Source organism: Bison bison, unplaced genomic scaffold, assembly GCF_000754665.1.
Source record: "Bison bison bison isolate TAMUID 2011002044 unplaced genomic scaffold, Bison_UMD1.0 scf7180017864487, whole genome shotgun sequence".
In the NCBI taxonomy this organism is placed as follows: domain Eukaryota; kingdom Metazoa; phylum Chordata; class Mammalia; order Artiodactyla; family Bovidae; genus Bison; species Bison bison.
The window spans coordinates 8,919,889-8,936,402 of NW_011495047.1; the positions used below are offsets into that span (position 1 = coordinate 8,919,889).

At 42.9% G+C, this 16,514-nt stretch overlaps 1 protein-coding gene across 2 annotated transcripts in view; it reads left to right on the top strand.

Moving 5' to 3' along the window:
- MRPS10 (mitochondrial ribosomal protein S10) overlaps nucleotides 1-10,751 on the top strand; it is a 14,431-nt gene extending 3,680 nt beyond the window's left edge. The window contains exons 2-7 of one of the 2 annotated variants that reach the window (XM_010863169.1): nucleotides 2,452-2,516; nucleotides 2,604-2,676; nucleotides 4,583-4,719; nucleotides 5,689-5,797; nucleotides 7,337-7,426; nucleotides 7,898-10,751. In XM_010863169.1, coding sequence (XP_010861471.1) covers nucleotides 2,452-2,516; nucleotides 2,604-2,676; nucleotides 4,583-4,719; nucleotides 5,689-5,797; nucleotides 7,337-7,426; nucleotides 7,898-7,981 — 558 coding nt within the window. In that variant the 3' untranslated portion in view covers nucleotides 7,982-10,751. The remainder of the gene's footprint in view (nucleotides 1-2,451; nucleotides 2,517-2,603; nucleotides 2,677-4,582; nucleotides 4,720-5,688; nucleotides 5,798-7,336; nucleotides 7,427-7,897) is intronic. The other variant, XM_010863170.1, reaches the window with a different exon arrangement.
- Nucleotides 10,752-16,514: the final 5,763 nt, after the last annotated feature.

A 16,514-nucleotide genomic window follows, 5' to 3' on the forward strand; every position in this document is an offset into this window, starting at 1 on the left:
TTTTTTTTGTCTATTTCTTTTCTATGGGATGGTCTTGATGCCTGTCTCCTGTACAATGTCACAAACCTCATTCCATAGTTCATCAGGCACTCTATCTATCAGATCTAGGCCCTTAAATCTATTTCTCACTTCCACTGTGTAATCATAAGGGATTTGATTTAGGTCATACCTGAATGGTCTAGTGGTTTTCCCTACTTTCTTCAATTTAAGTCTGAATTTGGCAATAAGGAGTTCATGGTCTGAGCCACAGTCAGCTCCTGGTCTTGTTTTTGCTGACTGTATAGAGCTTCTCCATCTTTGGCTGCAAAGAATATAATCAATCTGATTTCGGTGTTGACCATCTGGTGATGTCCATGTATAGAGTCTTCTCTTGTGTTGTTGGAAGAGGGTGTTTGTTATGACCAGTGCATTTTCTTGGCAAAACTCTATTAGTCTTTGCCCTGCTTCATTCCGTATTTCAAGGCCAAATTTGCCTATTACTCCAGGTGTTTCTTGAGTTCCTACTTTTGCATTCCAGTCCCCTGAATGAAAAGGACATCTTTTTTGGGTGTTAGTTCTAAAAGGTCTTGTAGGTCTTCATAGAACCGTACAAATTCAGCTTCTTCAGCATTACTGGTTGGGGCATAGACTTGGATTACTGTGATATTGAATGGTTTGCCTTGGAAATGAACAGAGATCATTCTGTCGTTTTTGAGATTGCATCCAAGTACTGCATTTCAGACTCTTTTGTTGACCACGATGGCCACTCCATTTCTTCTGAGGGATTCCTGCCCGCAGTAGTAGATATAATGGTCATCTGAGTTAAATTCACCCATTCCAGTCCATTTTAGTTCGGTGATTCCTAGAATGTCGACATTCACTCTTGCCATCTCTTGTTTGACCACTTCCAATTTGCCTTGATTCATGGACCTGACGTTCCAGGTTCCTATGCAATATTGCTCTTTACAGCATCGGCCCTTGCTTCTATCACCAGTCACATCCACAGCTGGGTATTGTTTTTGCTTTGGCCCCATCCCTTCATTCTTTCTAGAGTTATTTCTCCACTGATCTCCAGTAGCATACTGGGCACCTACTGACCTGGGGAGTTTCTCTTTCAGTATCCTATCATTTTGCCTTTTCATACTGTTCATGGGGTTCTCAAGGCAAGAATACTGAAGTGGTTTGCCGTTCCTTCTCGGCTCATTGGCCCACAAACACGGGAGGCAGTCTTCTCTGTGAGTGTGTGTGGAGAAAGGCCTGTATCTCTTACCACCTGGTGGTGTTGTGCTTGATTTCCTTTCTTTTTTGTTTTTCCCCCTTGATTCAAGGGAGACTATGAAAGTTTTGATTTGCCTCCTTGTTCAGTAAAGAGAGGGAAAAGGATAATAAGCTATGAGTAGGCATTCTTAACAACTTAGGTGACCCTCCATTGTTTTAATTTTGTTTGTACTAAACTGGTATTCTCAACTTTGAAGTGTTTTTAAGCTTCTAGTTTCTCAGGTTGCACTTTTAAATCTCAGGAAAGCTTAAGGAAAAAAAAAAGCGAGTGGCCGATTTTGTGTTACATACAGTAAGATAGATTTCCTACAACTGCAAGTTTTGTTCCACCAGGGGGAGCTGATAATACAGGATTTGGGAATGCTGGATTGATGCAGTATGAGGCACAGGAGTGATAGAAGATGGGTGTAAATTCCAATGTGTGTTTCAGTTTTCTTATAAGCTAGTTGTTATAGCTAGTTACTTATAAGCTAGTTTTCCCAGCCAAAGCAAGAAATAAATATGCTGGAAAAGGCTGAAAGCTTCAAGAGTACTTTAGAATTCTTATTCCAGCCCAGTAAATTATAAAGGCACTTTTTCTTAATGCTCAAAAATATTTAAGTATAATGTGTATTATATTGAAATACATTTAGTCTGTAAAAAATAATGGTCAAATGAAGTCACATGTTTTTTTCCTTAATATCCACATATTTAATTCATAGCTATTCATGTGAGAATTGCTTGTTTTAAAAAAATTCTTGCTCCTGAGTTTAAAAGATAGTCTGTGGTATTTTGAGAGTCCTTTTTGATTATCAGCTCTACCATTGTCTTCTTTTTTTTCCTGATGAAGCCTAATTTGACAGTTCAGTTACCCTAATTGTTTGTTTTGTTTGTTTAGTTCCTATGTTGTGTCTCTTTTGTCACCTCATGAATTGTAGCCCGCCAGACTCCTCTGTCCATGGGATTGTCCAGGCAAGAATATTTGAGTGGGTTGATATTTCCTTTTCCAGGGGATTTTCCCTACCCAAGGATCTCCTGCATTGGCAGATGGACTCTTTGCCATTACGCTATTTGGGAAGCCCCAGTTATCCCAATATCTTCATCTAAAATAAAGAGAAAACCTGTTGTTTGAAGCATCCTCTTGGGTTTTAATGGAAACAATGACTGGTTTGGAAATTGACTTCAATTCTAATACACATCTCCTCTTTTTTTAAGGGTTCAAAGAATTTTTCTGTAAGCAGTTCTAGGAGCAATATAGCCAAAAACGATGGCTTTCTTCTGTAAGTATATAATTGGATTTGCTAAATTGATAAGAAAATAGACTCTTAGGCTGTTTTACTTAGATTTCTCTTTGTTTCCACACATAGCAGCACCAGTATGAAGTGGGTACAGTTTTCAAACCTACACGTTGATGTCCCCAAGGATTTGACCAAGCCTACGGTATGCACTCCCTATTTCTTGGCATAAGAAGCTACATTAGTGATAAATTTTCCTCCTTATTCATTTGAGGCTGTTTCCCAAACACTTTACAAATAAAAAAAATGTGTTCTAAAATACTGGCAGGCGCACAGTGAGCTGAGGAAAGTATTCTCTGATGTCCCTGAGTGCTCAGGGTCGCGTTCAGGCTGTCAGGGTGAGAGCTAATTGAATAAATTATTTACCCCAGATAACTGGGATTGAGCAGTCTTTTGCTTTTAGCTCAATACAGTGTGCAGAGTTGTCATAATCCATGATGTTGAATACTTGGTATTATAGTATAGAAGCGTCTTTGTGTGTGTGTGTGTGTGTGGCCTTCAAGTCTTTATTTTCATTTTAAGACAGTAAGTCTGGGCCTGGACAATGCTTTATTGTTCACAGTGAGCATTATCACAAGCAAAATCCAGGAGCAGCCGTGTAACCTTGTTTCCTTTCATTGAAAGTCATGGTTCCATCAACCCAGTTTTTGGGTTATTTGTAGTTTTTATAAAATCCTTACAAGTTCCAAACCAAATGCTTGCAGTCCCACCCCTAAAAAATAATCCCCTTTAACAGTTTGGTATGAATCCTTCTAGACCTCTATATATAATCATCTATGCACACCACACACACCAAAATGGAATTGTGATATATCTAATAGACTGCTGGTTCAGTGTTTTCACTTAATAGCATATATAAATGCTGAGTCTCCAGATGCCTACATGAGCCAGACCTGTAAGGAAAGGTGACGGGGTGGCCACAGTGGCAGGCTGTGCCCTTTTTAAGCAAGACAGCTGCTACTTGCTGTAGCCACTTGTGTTATGTGGAAAATCAGACCTAGGGATGTCATATTGTCTACGTTTTCCACATGAAATGAAATTCTAATATTTATGTGAAATCTTTTGATTTTTAGTATTTGTAACAGATTCAAAATATCTTTAAAACCCTATAGAGACTAGTCATTACACATCTTAGGGCCATATTCCCCCTCTGTTGTCCCTTCACTTATGGATAGTATGTGAATATTTTTTGTTCTTCCAACAACCATATTTGGGGGTACTTGCGAGTGAGTATCTAGTTTCCTGGTGAGTAAGTAGATCTACTTTCAGGGGCAAAGTGATTTAACTCTGAAATATCGGATTAGCAATATAAATTATTGGTTTGATGGATGCATGAAGCGAGGGTAATTCACCTCTTGGAAGAAAGTCAGAAATGTCAAACCCATTATTTTAAGATCTGTAAGTATTAGGGTAGAAGAGGTAGAAGTTAAATGTACAGTCATTTTGATTAGAAATGAGTCATTTTTCTATTAGGGCAGGCTAAATAAACATGGATAGACCTAATAAAAAGAAGATGAGTAGCAATAGCTCGCTTTTGTTTAATGATGTTTATAATTTATAAGCACTTAAATCTGTGCTTTCTTACTTGTTCCCAGCAGAAATGCCATGAACTATAGCACAGTTATTGTCCTATTTATATATAAGAAAACTAAAGTGCAATGAGGTTAGTATATGACTTGCCTGTTGTGATTCAGCTTGAAATGGGAGAGTTTAATTCTCAGTCCAGTTCTTCTGACCAGGCTAGTTTTATTAACAAACCCCTAAGTCCTTTCCTGTTGTGTATTTGAGGTTCAGTAACTTAAGCTAAAGGGTTCCATTGGTGATTTTGTAGGTTGCTTGAAAATCCTTTTGATTCAAACTGTATTATAACTGATTCTTAAGGGTCATTCTGGAATCTGAATGTAGTCGTATCTAGATATTTAAAGATGCGTTTTTCTCCCCACTTAAGTAAACTGTGAAGTTGTTCAGTTGAGGATAGTATTTTAAATTTTCCAGTATAAATATTAGAGGAACCATGACTGAAGCTTTTCTTCTTGGTTTTAAAATTGCAGATAACCATTTCTGATGAACCGGACACATTATATAAGCGCCTGTCAGTTTTAGTAAAAGGCCATGATAAGGCTGTATTGGACAGTTACGAATATTTTGCAGTGCTTGCTGCTAAAGAACTTGGTATCTCTGTTAAAGTGTAAGTATGAAATTTCTTAATCTGACCTGTTAGCAGCTATAACACAGTCAGGAAAATGGTGCCAGTCCCAGCTAGGTCTGAGCTCTTAAAATAGGACAGAAACTCATGATGGAGAGAGTTGAGGTTTGTTATTCTAAGCAGAATCATTCCTTCCTGTCTACCAGAATTTTAAAATACTAGAATGAGTGAACAAGGAAAATGAAGGAATCCTTTCTCTAGAAATGGCATGGACATAGGAGTCCCAAGAAGCCTGTGTGTCTGGAATCTCCATGGGGCAGGGAGGTGGATTAGGTGAACACACAGTTTTTCAGACCTGTTGGATTTGATGATCTTTGCTATTATATCCATTGTTTTAAAACTGCCTTAAGAAACATCGCTCAACCCAATACTCGGATGCATGAGCAGAGTGAGCTTCATATGGCCTTGACGTCTCTGCAGGGTCAAGTGTAACTATACCTCCTTTGTCTTGTCATCTGCTCTCTGATGCTGAACGAGGCCCATTTGGAGCTTTGCCAGTCTTGCCTTCTAACAAAACTGAAGGAACACGCGCATTTCCTCTAACAGACTATAGTTTGTGCTTACCAATGTGTCTGTAATGCACACAGCAGATACCACAGCTGCGTCCAACACACGCTGCTGCTCCCCCAGCTCATACATTTGGTCTATGCAGGTCCTCAACGGTGTGAAAGCCAGAGTCGTGTGTGTGTGCACGAGCACTTGCATGCCAAGGCTTGTTTTTTGGGTCTGTGGCAAATGTTCCTGTTGCTGTCTGTGGGTTTATTTTGGCCTAAGTTTTATTGCAGCAGTCGTTAGAGATGACAGTCTTAACAAATGGAAGTCTGTAAATGATAGTTAATGCCTATAATTGAGCATGAGCCTGACCTACAAGATTGTGGAATCATGCTTTGATATCAGTGACTCAGGTTTTAACATCACTTAAGTGTGTTGCTTTGCCCATTAATTTTCCAGACATGAACCTCCAAGGAAAATAGAACGATTTACTCTTCTCAAATCAGTGCATATTTTCAAGAAGCACAGAGTTCAGTATGAAATGAGAACACTTTATAGATGTTTAGAGGTGAGTTTATTTCAGATATTCAGGCTTTTTTTTTAATGCCCCAAATTTCACATGAGCACATTATAACTTTCCCTTAACTTGGCCTGTGGGCTTCCTTTCAGTCAGTCCATGTCCAATAGTTGTAGAGAAGAGGAGTGGTTTTTGTGTGTTTATGGAAGGAATGTGATAGAAAAATATTGAAGTAAAGCCATCCTTCAGAGTGTGTTTGCTTAGTCGCTCAGTTGTACCTAACTCTTTGTGACCCCATGGACTGTAGCCCGCCAGGCTCCTCTGTCCATGGGTTTCTCGAGGCAAGAATACTGGAGTGGGTTGCCATGCCCTCCACCAGGGGATCTTCCCAACTGAGGGATTGAACCTAGGTCTCCTGCATTGCAGGTGGATTCTTTATTGTCTGAGCCACCAAGGAAACCCTTTTCGAAGTAGTTCAGAATTTAACTCAGGAGTGCACATTATGTTGACTAGTATTTTTAATAAGAAACTACAGGCAGTTTCTTTGTTTTTTGTTTTAATTATCTGGCTGTGACAGGTCTTAGTTGCAGCATGCAGGATCTTTCATTGTGGTGCACGGGCTTCTCTCTAGTTACAGCGGTCTTAGTTGCCCTGTCGCATATGGGACCTTAGTGCCAAGGATTGAACCCACATCCCCTGTGTTGGAAGGCAGATTCTTAACCACTGGACAGCCAGTGAAGTCCCTATGTTGACTGAAGTCCCTGTGTTGACTGATTTTTATACACTAAGCTAGCGTTGGAATAATTTTGCTTATATTTCAGAAACTCTAGCCAAGTTTTCACACAGCTCTAATAATTCTTTTCTCATCCTCACTGAATTCTCCACATCCATGATAGCCAACATTAAGGTTTTTCATTCATTGATGATCATTCATTTGTGCAGCCACCCGGGGCAGCACAGCCCTGTGGTTGAGAAGAGCATGGGATCTGGGGTCCGCCAGCCAGGTCCAAGCACTAGCATTTGCTGGCTGTGCGGCCTGTGCCTTACTCAAGTCCTTCAACTCTAAATTGGAAATAATAATGGGACTCATCTGTCAAGGTTAATGTGAGGATTAAATGAGATGTTTATCTAAAGCACTTAGACTATTTTGTCACACGATAAATGATTGGTAAATGTTATTAAAACAAGTGTTTGTGCATCTTTTATATGAGAAGCTCTGTACTAGGCATTGTATTAAGACACTGCCCTACCCTTAAATGAAAAAGAAAAATCCACAATTTTATTCACCTCACCATAGAGCATACAGAAAATCTTACACTGTCTTATAATTTAGTTTTCTGTTTGCTTTTGAGTTGTTTTGTGACATTCTTGTGCTGTTTCGATACCATGTTTGCCATCTGGGTTTCATGGAGCCCTGACATTAAGGCGTTTGGAAGTAATGTTGCCCCAGTTCAACCAGAGGATCTACACTTTTTTTCCTATAAATTGGGATTCTGAAGATTTCACTGATGAAGAAATGACTGCTGATTTTGCCCCCCCCCCCAATCTTAAAATTTCTACTTCAACAGCATAGCATGTTTGAAATTTTAGTTAGAACATCTCACTGGAAGTACAGCAGATGTCTACTTGGAATATATTCAGCGAAACTTACCTGAGGGAGTTGCCATGGAAGTTACAAAGGTATGGCTTGAATTTCTGTCTCAGTTGCGGGGAGATCTGTATTGTTGTGTGGATACGTTGCCGCCTGATTGCAGCCGCCCCGGTGGAGGGGAGGACCTGGAGGGAGACTTGTCCCAGTGGTTGGGCTCTCTGCCTGCCCCCCGCGCCCCCAGAGCAGTGGGGGCAGCTCAGCAGACTGCAGCCCACATCCTCCCAGAGCAACTTGTGACGCCTCCATTCCTCTCAGCAGTTGTCTCAACACAGGTTCCACATTGATTGGTGGTCGCTGGAGATCACCGAGGAGCAGCAGATTATGTATGTGAGAGTTTATCTGCCATTGAGTTTCCTTCTCTTTGTTTCAAAGTCCTGCAACAAGTTGAGGGGGTAAAAGAAAAAGGTCAGAGGCCTTGAGGGAAGAGAATGAATACTTTCAGTTTGTGGCTGAAGAGTTCAGTTAAGTCCATTATACTATAATTTTGTTTTTCTCTCTAGACAAGATTAGAACAGTTGCCAGAACACATCAAGAAGCCAGTCTGGGAAACAACACCAGAGGAAAAAGGAGACAGCAAGTCATAAAGTCCCACAGTGACCACTTGTGCCGGGGTGTGGAGTGAACGTGTCAAGCGGAGGGACCCTCCCGTGAGGACTACTTCAGGTCTACCCGACTGCGCTCCTGAGGCTGCACGGCCTGATCAGTGGAACTCGGGGGTCAGAACTTTACGATCCACTGGACTATTGTGCAAGAACCGCTTTATCTGTTCTTTTGTAAGCCTCATGTATTTCAGTTCTGATTTTAACAAATATGAGCAAACCATTTGGACCACTCTGTGCCAAAACAGTCAAATTGACATTTTGTTATTCCACTATTGTTTAGTTATTAGTTTATACTGATTGTGATTTCTGTTTTTTCATTCATCTAAAAATGAGTATTCCACATACTCCTCACACACATTTTTTTCTTTTGAGGGACCTAAAAGGAACCTTTGGTTAATTAAACATTGAGCAGTTCGAGTTTTTGATACTTACCTTAGTGTAGGCTGGCATATGATAGTTTGGGATGATGACCTCCAAGTTTTGCCTCATGTGAGCATTACTTTCTTAAAAATGGATGTACTTTGCAGCAGATCAAGCATGTTTGTGGCTTATGCTGAACCCCTCTGGTGCTGCCTAGAAGGGTCACTGTAATGGAATTTGAGCTCTCGAGAAATCACTGATTATTGGTTCATTCATCCCGTAATTTGTTTATTCAGTAAGCTTTTCTTTTGTTAGCTCTGCACCCAGTACTGTAGTAAATACCAAAAATTGAATAGCAATAATGGCTTTCAAAAATTGTGCAAGGCACAAATGAAGACTTTTCCTTATTAAGTTCCGTGCTGATAAGACCTCTTTCTTTTGCTGACTAGCACTCTTTTTGTTTGGAGATGTCTACTTTTCCATGAAATTAGATAGTGGTAAAGAGCTCTGACAGAGGCAGGATGACAGTGGGCCGAGACTGCTGGTGTGTCAGCCCCAAGGGACTGGCTCGTTTCCTTTTTACAGAAGAATCGGGTGCTTGTCTTGTGGTTTCCTTCTCATCTTTGGGGTAGTTATGACTTCTCAGTTTTCCCCCCTTAAACTGGAATCCCTGTTCTCTTTTCCTGACCTGCTATCAGGTATGCGTGTTCTGAATGCACACTGCTTAGGTATCAGGCTTACATTACCGTCATTAACTTAGAAAGAATTACAGCCTTGTCCACCAGGACCTCATTCTGTTTTCACCTCAGTTGTGGACTCTCATTCACAAATGAATAAAGCGTGATTACCCCAGGTATAAGCCTCAGGATTGAGAACTGATCAATAAAACAGAACCAATATCATAGTAAATATACATAACAAAGCAGCCATTGTGGCTCATTTTCACTATAAAAAGATTCTTTAAAAATAAATACAGACCCACATCTAACCCTTTTGGTGCTTTTATTATAGACGGTGTCAGTCACGTGATCATAGTAGGGTGCCTTGTGCACTCTCGCATCTGGTGGCTTTCCTTTAAAGGTATACTTCCATTTCCAACTGTTTTCAGACTAAAGTAGCCTGTAAACCAGATGACTTAGCTCTTCACATTACATATTAAAGTCTCATTTTAAGATAAATAAACTACACACACAACTAAAATGAGTGGTGTTTCCTTGACATAAGTAATTGGCATATTTGAAGCCTACTTGATATAAACTAGGTAACTTCTTTATTCTCAGACTGAGAAAGTTTTGTTTGTTCTTTTGAATTGGGTCTCCTGAGTAAAATGCGCATTCTTAAAATTAGAATTCATGCCCAAGTCTCACTGTCTGTTCGTGGTGGTGATGAGAGAAGCGTAGACCTGCTCTCAGGATGGACCAGAAGGCAGGTATGAACTAAGGTGGTCTTTTATTGAAGTGAAGGCCTGAATTCATTGTTGCTTTCTCTGAAGTATAGTTTCTTTTTATAGTATATAAGATGGTGTTAAGGTCTGTCTTAAACTATTGGTAGACTCAAACTTGTTCAGCACCTGGTAGTTTTGATTTCAAGGAGAATTACTTCATATGTCCTTTGGCCACTTAGATATGCCGCAGTAAACACGTGAAGCAGTGGTTTTAATGTGGTCTGTTTTCTTCACATTTCTGTTGGTCAGCTACCATTCCTCCTTCCTTAAACTGTATTATTAAATGAGCTTTACTACAACATTTATGAATAGCCAAGTAAAGAAAATATGGACTCTGGAGCCTAAAAGGCCTGAGGCAGATAAGAGTTGATAACCCACTAACTGGTATAAAGTTAGGCAAGATGTTTAACCCTGTCAGAGCCTCAATTTACTCAGTAAAACGTAGGAAATCTACTTAGGAAGGTTGGAGCATTTAATCAGATAACTTACAAAGCCCCTCACAGAGTACCACAGTACCAGGCAGATAATAAGACATTCAGTAAGTATCAGGTGTGTAAATGAGAAATCCTGCCTGCCATATCAGTGAACAAAGAATGTCACAGCCATTAAGCCATCACATGACAGCCACCCCGACTGTGCACCCTGAGAAGACGCAGGATGAGAAGCACAGGATACTGGCTCCAGATAGCAAAGGATTTCAGTGAACCCAGACTCTTGCATCTTCCCATACCTAGAAAAACGCTAAATTCGTTAACTCTAAATACCTGGTTTTTCTTTTACAGTAATGTTTTGATGTTCTGAATACCTAGTCTTTGTTGCAAAAACGCCTATACATCCTGGCCCTCCCCCCTCACCTCTTCGAAGCAGCCTCTCGGAGTTATCTGAGATGCTGTGTCCTGAGCCCAAGTCCTCAGTTTTGTTCAGCAAATAAAACATAATTCTCACTTGTAGATTGGGCGTTTTGCTCAGTTGACAGTTATTACAGGCGGCAGAACAAACAGTACTCCAGATGCTCGTGTGCTGTACAGTTTAAAAACCAGCAGGAACGGCCTTCAGAATATCTCCAAGCTAAGCATACTACCTTACAATGGTTGCAAAGTTTAATTTCGATGAGAAAACATGTAGCATGCTCATTATAATAACCCCCATGCGTTCTACCAAGCATTTATAGATACTATCTTTTTTACAGATCCTATCTTATTTAATCTTTGTAACAACTCAATAGTTACTCTTATGATCCCCGTTTTATGGAAGAGAAAATCAAGTTTGACTTGCCCACTCAATTGCCCTTTCAGTTTACAGATAAAACAGACGAAAAAGGTGAAACTGATGAGTTCCAATTACTAACGACAGAGACAGCCGCCTCAGAACCTAATTTTGAAAGGCTAGGATGCGACTTCCCTGGTGGTCCAGTGGTTGAGAATCCATCTGCCAATGCAGGAGACATGAGTTCGCTCCCTGGTCCAGGAAGACTCCACATGCCACAGAACGATTAAGCCCCACACACCCCGACTACTGGGCGCACATGCCCCAGAGCTCATGCTCCAGGGCAGTGAGAGTCCCGCGCGCAGCGACAAGACTCAGTGCAGCCAGAAATCCTTTTTTAAAAAGATGTTTAAAAAAGAAAGTCTGGAAATACGTACTGGAATGCCCGCATATTAAAGGCAGACTATTCAAACCTAAAATCCAGATTATGTCCCCTTGTACATTAGCAAAGTATACTACTCATTTCCCCTAAGGATTAGAAATAAAAGAGATGGGGGGGGGGGGGGAAGGAATAAAAGATGTAAATGGACATGAATAAAGGCCAGAAGCATAACCCACAGCTGGATCCCTGTGGTCTCAAGGCTGACATTGGTCCTGACTGTCTACCGTAGCCACAGGAGAGTTTAAGCTCCAGTCAGGGAGCCTGCTGGGTTACAGGAAGCCTGGTGCAGTGACAGCTGTGGGGCTGCAGGCCAGGCCTGTGTCGGGCTCTGCACACTCTGGTTTGTTGCTCACATGCATTTCCATACCCCTGCAGCCAGGCTTAGGGCTGAATGCCTGGGATCCCCAGAGTTCTCTTTGCAAATCCCTGCTCAATTCCTAACCCTGCCCTCCTTAAAGCCTTACTATTGTTATTCACTTCGAGCTATCATTGTCTGCGGAGTCCTAATCCTCTTTAAAACGATATATTTATATCCCAACAGCTCAGCGGTGTTTAAGGGCAGGTCATGGGCAACTGACCCACATGAAAAGCCCATTGAATTTTAGATTCCTCAGCCAGAGGCTAAATCAAGTTCTATTTCATTCATAGGGTCTCTGGAGCACAGGTATCATCCTTTAATTACTCTCAACGTTGCCTAAACATAGACAAATGTGAAGAGGCGGATAGGGGTGACACCACCTTCACACAGCCACAGTGACGGCATGTGTTTTCAGGTGTTCTGAGATGGGGACGGAGTTGAAAATCACTGGAGACCTCTTCAGTGCTAAAATCACCTTGTCTTTTCACATCAACATATATCTGCTAACCCAGACACTCCAAGGAATCAAGGGCAGTTGTCTTGTAAAATTATGAAGTAATAGCTCACATGAATTCAACTCTGACCATGTGCCAAGCGCTTTGCTCAGTTACTCAACAAGTCTTGTTTGTGCCAAGAATTCCTTGTTCGTGCCAAGCACTGTTCTAGGCTTTGGAAATTCTGCACCGTGTATGGTGAAGCCCCTCTTCTCTGGGATCTTAGACTCTAGTGGAGAAAACATGATATGGGGGAAGAAATAATAAGATCATTTCATAGGTATGCAGTTAAGCACTGCTGCTGCTGCTGCTAAGTCGTTTCAGTCGTGTCCGACTCTGTGCGACCCCAGAGATGGCAGCCCACTAGGCTCCCCCGTCCCTGGGATTCTCCAGGCAAGAATACTGGAGTGGGTTGCCATTTCCTTCTCCAATGCACGAAAGTGAAAAGTGAAAGGGAAATCGCTCAGTCGTGTCCGACTCTTAGCGACCCCATGGACTGCAGCCTACCAGGCTCCTCCATCCATGGGATTTTCCAGGCAGGAGTACTGGAGTGGGGTGCCATTGCCTTCTCTGAGTTAAGCACTAGGCAGCAACTAAAGTAAGATAACGACAAAACTACTTGAGTGGTTACTTGGGACAAAAGCCACTGATAGTGGCTCAGATGATAAAGAATCTGCCTGCGATGCAGGAGACCTGGGTTCCATCCCTGGGTTGGGAAGATCCCCCACTCCAGTATTCTTGCCTGGTGAATTCCATGGAGGGAGCAGCCTGGCAGGCTCCAGTCCATGGGGTCGCAAAGAGTCAGACACGACTGAGCAACTGATACTTTCACTGTTACTTGAGATGAATTTGGGAAAGTTCTCTCCGAGGAGAGGAAACTATCAGGAAGGAGGCAGCTGTGTGAGAGCCTGCGGAAGGGCAGTCCAAGCAGCAGGACCAGTCAGTGCTAAGGGCCAGGGAGTGCAAAGTGTCTGAGGACAAGGGCAGAGCAACATGAAGAAGAAGCGGGGGGGACTAGATCATGACCGGGGGAAGGAGTGTGGCTTTTATCCTGAGGGTCAGTGGGAAGCCATGGGAGAGTTTGAAGCAGGACAGTGATTGGATCTGATTTACGCTTTAGAATGCATTCCTCTGGCTGCTTGGTATGGACTGAAAGGAAGGGGTGATGGGAAGGGTGGGGCAGAACCTGCTGCAGTGGGCCAGTGAGAGGATGTAGCCTGGACAGAGCTGCAGGGATGGAGGGAATGGGAAATTGTTATATTAAGAATAAGTTCGGAGGTGGAGCTGACAGAAAGACCTCCTAGTAGGCTGAAAGGAGATCTAAGAGAAAGAGAGGACTCCAGGATGTCTCCTTGATTTCAGTCTAAGCAGCTGGATAAATGGTGATGCCATGACTGAGGTGGAGAAGGGTTGAGCAGGGATTTAGGAAGGCTATCATTATGTTGGCTTTGGCCTTGGTAAATCTGCAATCTGAGTGGAAATGTTCAGTAGGCAGCTGGGGTCCTGAATCTGGAAGCTATAAATGGTGTGTGATGTCCAGGGTGAATGAGCTCATCTGGGGAGCACATATGAGTAGAGAGGAGCACAGTCCTGAGGACAAGCCTGGGACGCCCAAGCTTGGAGAGATTTGTTTAAAAGGAGGAGGTGCTGGCAAAGGAGATGAGGAATCAGTGAGGTTGGAGTGGAACCAGGCTCCATGTGAGTCCTTGAACCCTAAAGTGTTTGAAGAAAGAACTTGGGAAGTGGTGCTGAATCTGCAAGTTGGTCATCGTAAGGCCTTCTCCATGGAGTGACGGGGATGAACGTCCAGTTGGAGTAAGTTGAGGAGAGAATAAGAAATGAAGAGGAGGGACTTTCCTGGTGGTCCAGTGGCTAAGTCTCTGAGCTCCCCATGTAGGGGGCCTGGGTTCAATCCCTGGTCAGGGAACTAGATTTCACATGCTGCAACTAAAGAGCCCATGTGCTGCGACTAAGACCAGTGCAGCCAAAATTATAAAAGAAGGGGATGTGAATTGCTGCCTTCAAAAATGCCCAACACGTCATGGCTTCATGACAGCTCAGTCAGTGCTCTGTGGGGACACGGTCTGCCCTGTGTGGTATCAGGTGGGCGGCTGGAAGGCCAGGGCAGGAGGCATCAGCAGGTTCACTGGCCCCCTTTCCCCACACGTCCGGTGGCTGACGCTGGCTGTCACCCGGGAGCCCTGGGCCTCCCCGCAACATGATGGCTGCGTTCCGAGGACAAGTCCTGGGGGACAGCCAGGCATGATCCCTACTGCCTTTGATGACCCAGCCTTAGGAGTCACATAGTGTCACTTCTGCCCATTCTCTTCCTTGAGTATGGCAAAGTCCCATCCAGGTTGAAGAGAGGGAGAAAGAGGCTCTTCCCCATGATGCGAAGAACATGTGAGACCAGACCCACTGCTGTGCCATTTTCAAGAAATAACATCTTCCCCTAGGGGTTTAGTTGTAAGAAGGGGCCAAGGTGAGGACAGCAGCTGGAGGGGAGCAGTAACTGGCAGGACTATTGGATCTAGGGCCCACAATATTTTTAATTTAAATGTTTTAATTTCTTTCAAAAATAATATAATGCAGTCTGGACTGGAACTGGGTTATATTCCTCTTTTTACCAATGAATGATAAAATAGCACTTTCGTGTTTTAAATTTCTATTTATTTATGACTGTGCTGGGTCTTCGTTGCTCCACACAGGTGTTTTCTAGTTGTGGCAAGCAGGGCCTACTCTCCATTTGTGGTTCATGGGCTTCTCACTGTGGTGGCTTCTCTTGTTGAAGAGCACAGGCTCCAGGGTGCATGGTCTCAGGAGCATGTGGGGTATTAGTTCCTGGACCAGGGATCAAACCCGTGTCCTCTGCATTGGCAGGTGGACTCCCGACTACTGGACCACTGGGGAAGTCCCAAAATAGCACTTTTAATACTTAATTAGTTACTATTTAATTATCAATATATATCTTATAACCCATGAAGGCAAAAGTAGGCCCCAGAAAGTCACAGGTGGCCTCTGACTGTGGGGTCAAGGAGGAATTTTTGTCTTATTTTGTTTTAATAGGGGTAATGTTGAGGCACATCTACAGATGGAATGATCCATTAGCGCAGGATGCGTGGAGGATGCAGAAGAGAAAGGGATGGCTGTGGACTTGCAGTGCTTGGTTGGGTGAAGGGAGGTGACAGCTAGAAACCAAGCGGAGGAGCTGACAGGTGGAGATGGGGAAGGGACTCTGCGCCCATCGAACCAGGAAGAGAGGCTGGATATGTGAGCGCAGGTGCAGAGAGGTGCGTCTGATACATCTTCTCTGTGACATGAAGGATGTGACAAGGTCATCAGCTGAACATGGGAGTGAGAGGAAGTTTCAAGGGTTGGAAGGGTGGTGGAATAATCATCTCTGGGAAAGAGGAGGGACTTCCCTGGTAGTCCCGTAGTTAAGACTGCAAGCTTCCCCTGGGTCACGGGTTAAGACTCAAGGGTCTGGCCTGTAAAGGAGCTTCAGGTTTCGTGCTGGACAGCGGTCCCCAGCCTTCTTGGCACCAGGGACTGTTTTCATAGAAGGCAAGAAGCACAAGCTGGACTCAAGATTGCCGGGAGAAATATCAATAACCTCAGATATGCAGATGACACCACCCTTATGGCAGAAAGTGAAGAGGAACTAAAAAGCCTCTTGATGAAAGTGAAAGAGGAGAGTGAAAAAGTTGGCTTAAAGCTCAACGTTCAGAAAACTAAGATCATGGCATCTAGTCCCATCACTTCATGGGAAATAGATGGGGAAACAGTGGAAACAGTGTCAGACTTTAGTTTTTTGGGCTCCAAAATCACTGCAGATGGTGACTGCAGCCATGAAATTAAAAGATGCTTACTCCTTGGAAGAAAAGTTATGACCAACCTAGATAGCATATTCAAAAGCAGAGACATTACTTTGCCAGCAAAGGTCCGTCTAGTCAGGCTATGGTTTTTCCTGTGGTCATGTATGGATGTTAGAGTTGGACTATGAAGAAAGCTGAGCACTGAAGAATTGATGCTTTTGAACTGTGGTGTTGGAGAAGACTCTTGAGAGTCCCTTGGACTGCAAGGAGATCCAACCAGTCCATTCTGAAGAAGATCAGCCCTGGGATTTCTTTGGAAGGAATGATGCTAAAGCTGAAACTCCAGTACTTTGGCCACCTCATGAGAAGAGTTGACTCATTGGAAAAGATTCTGAT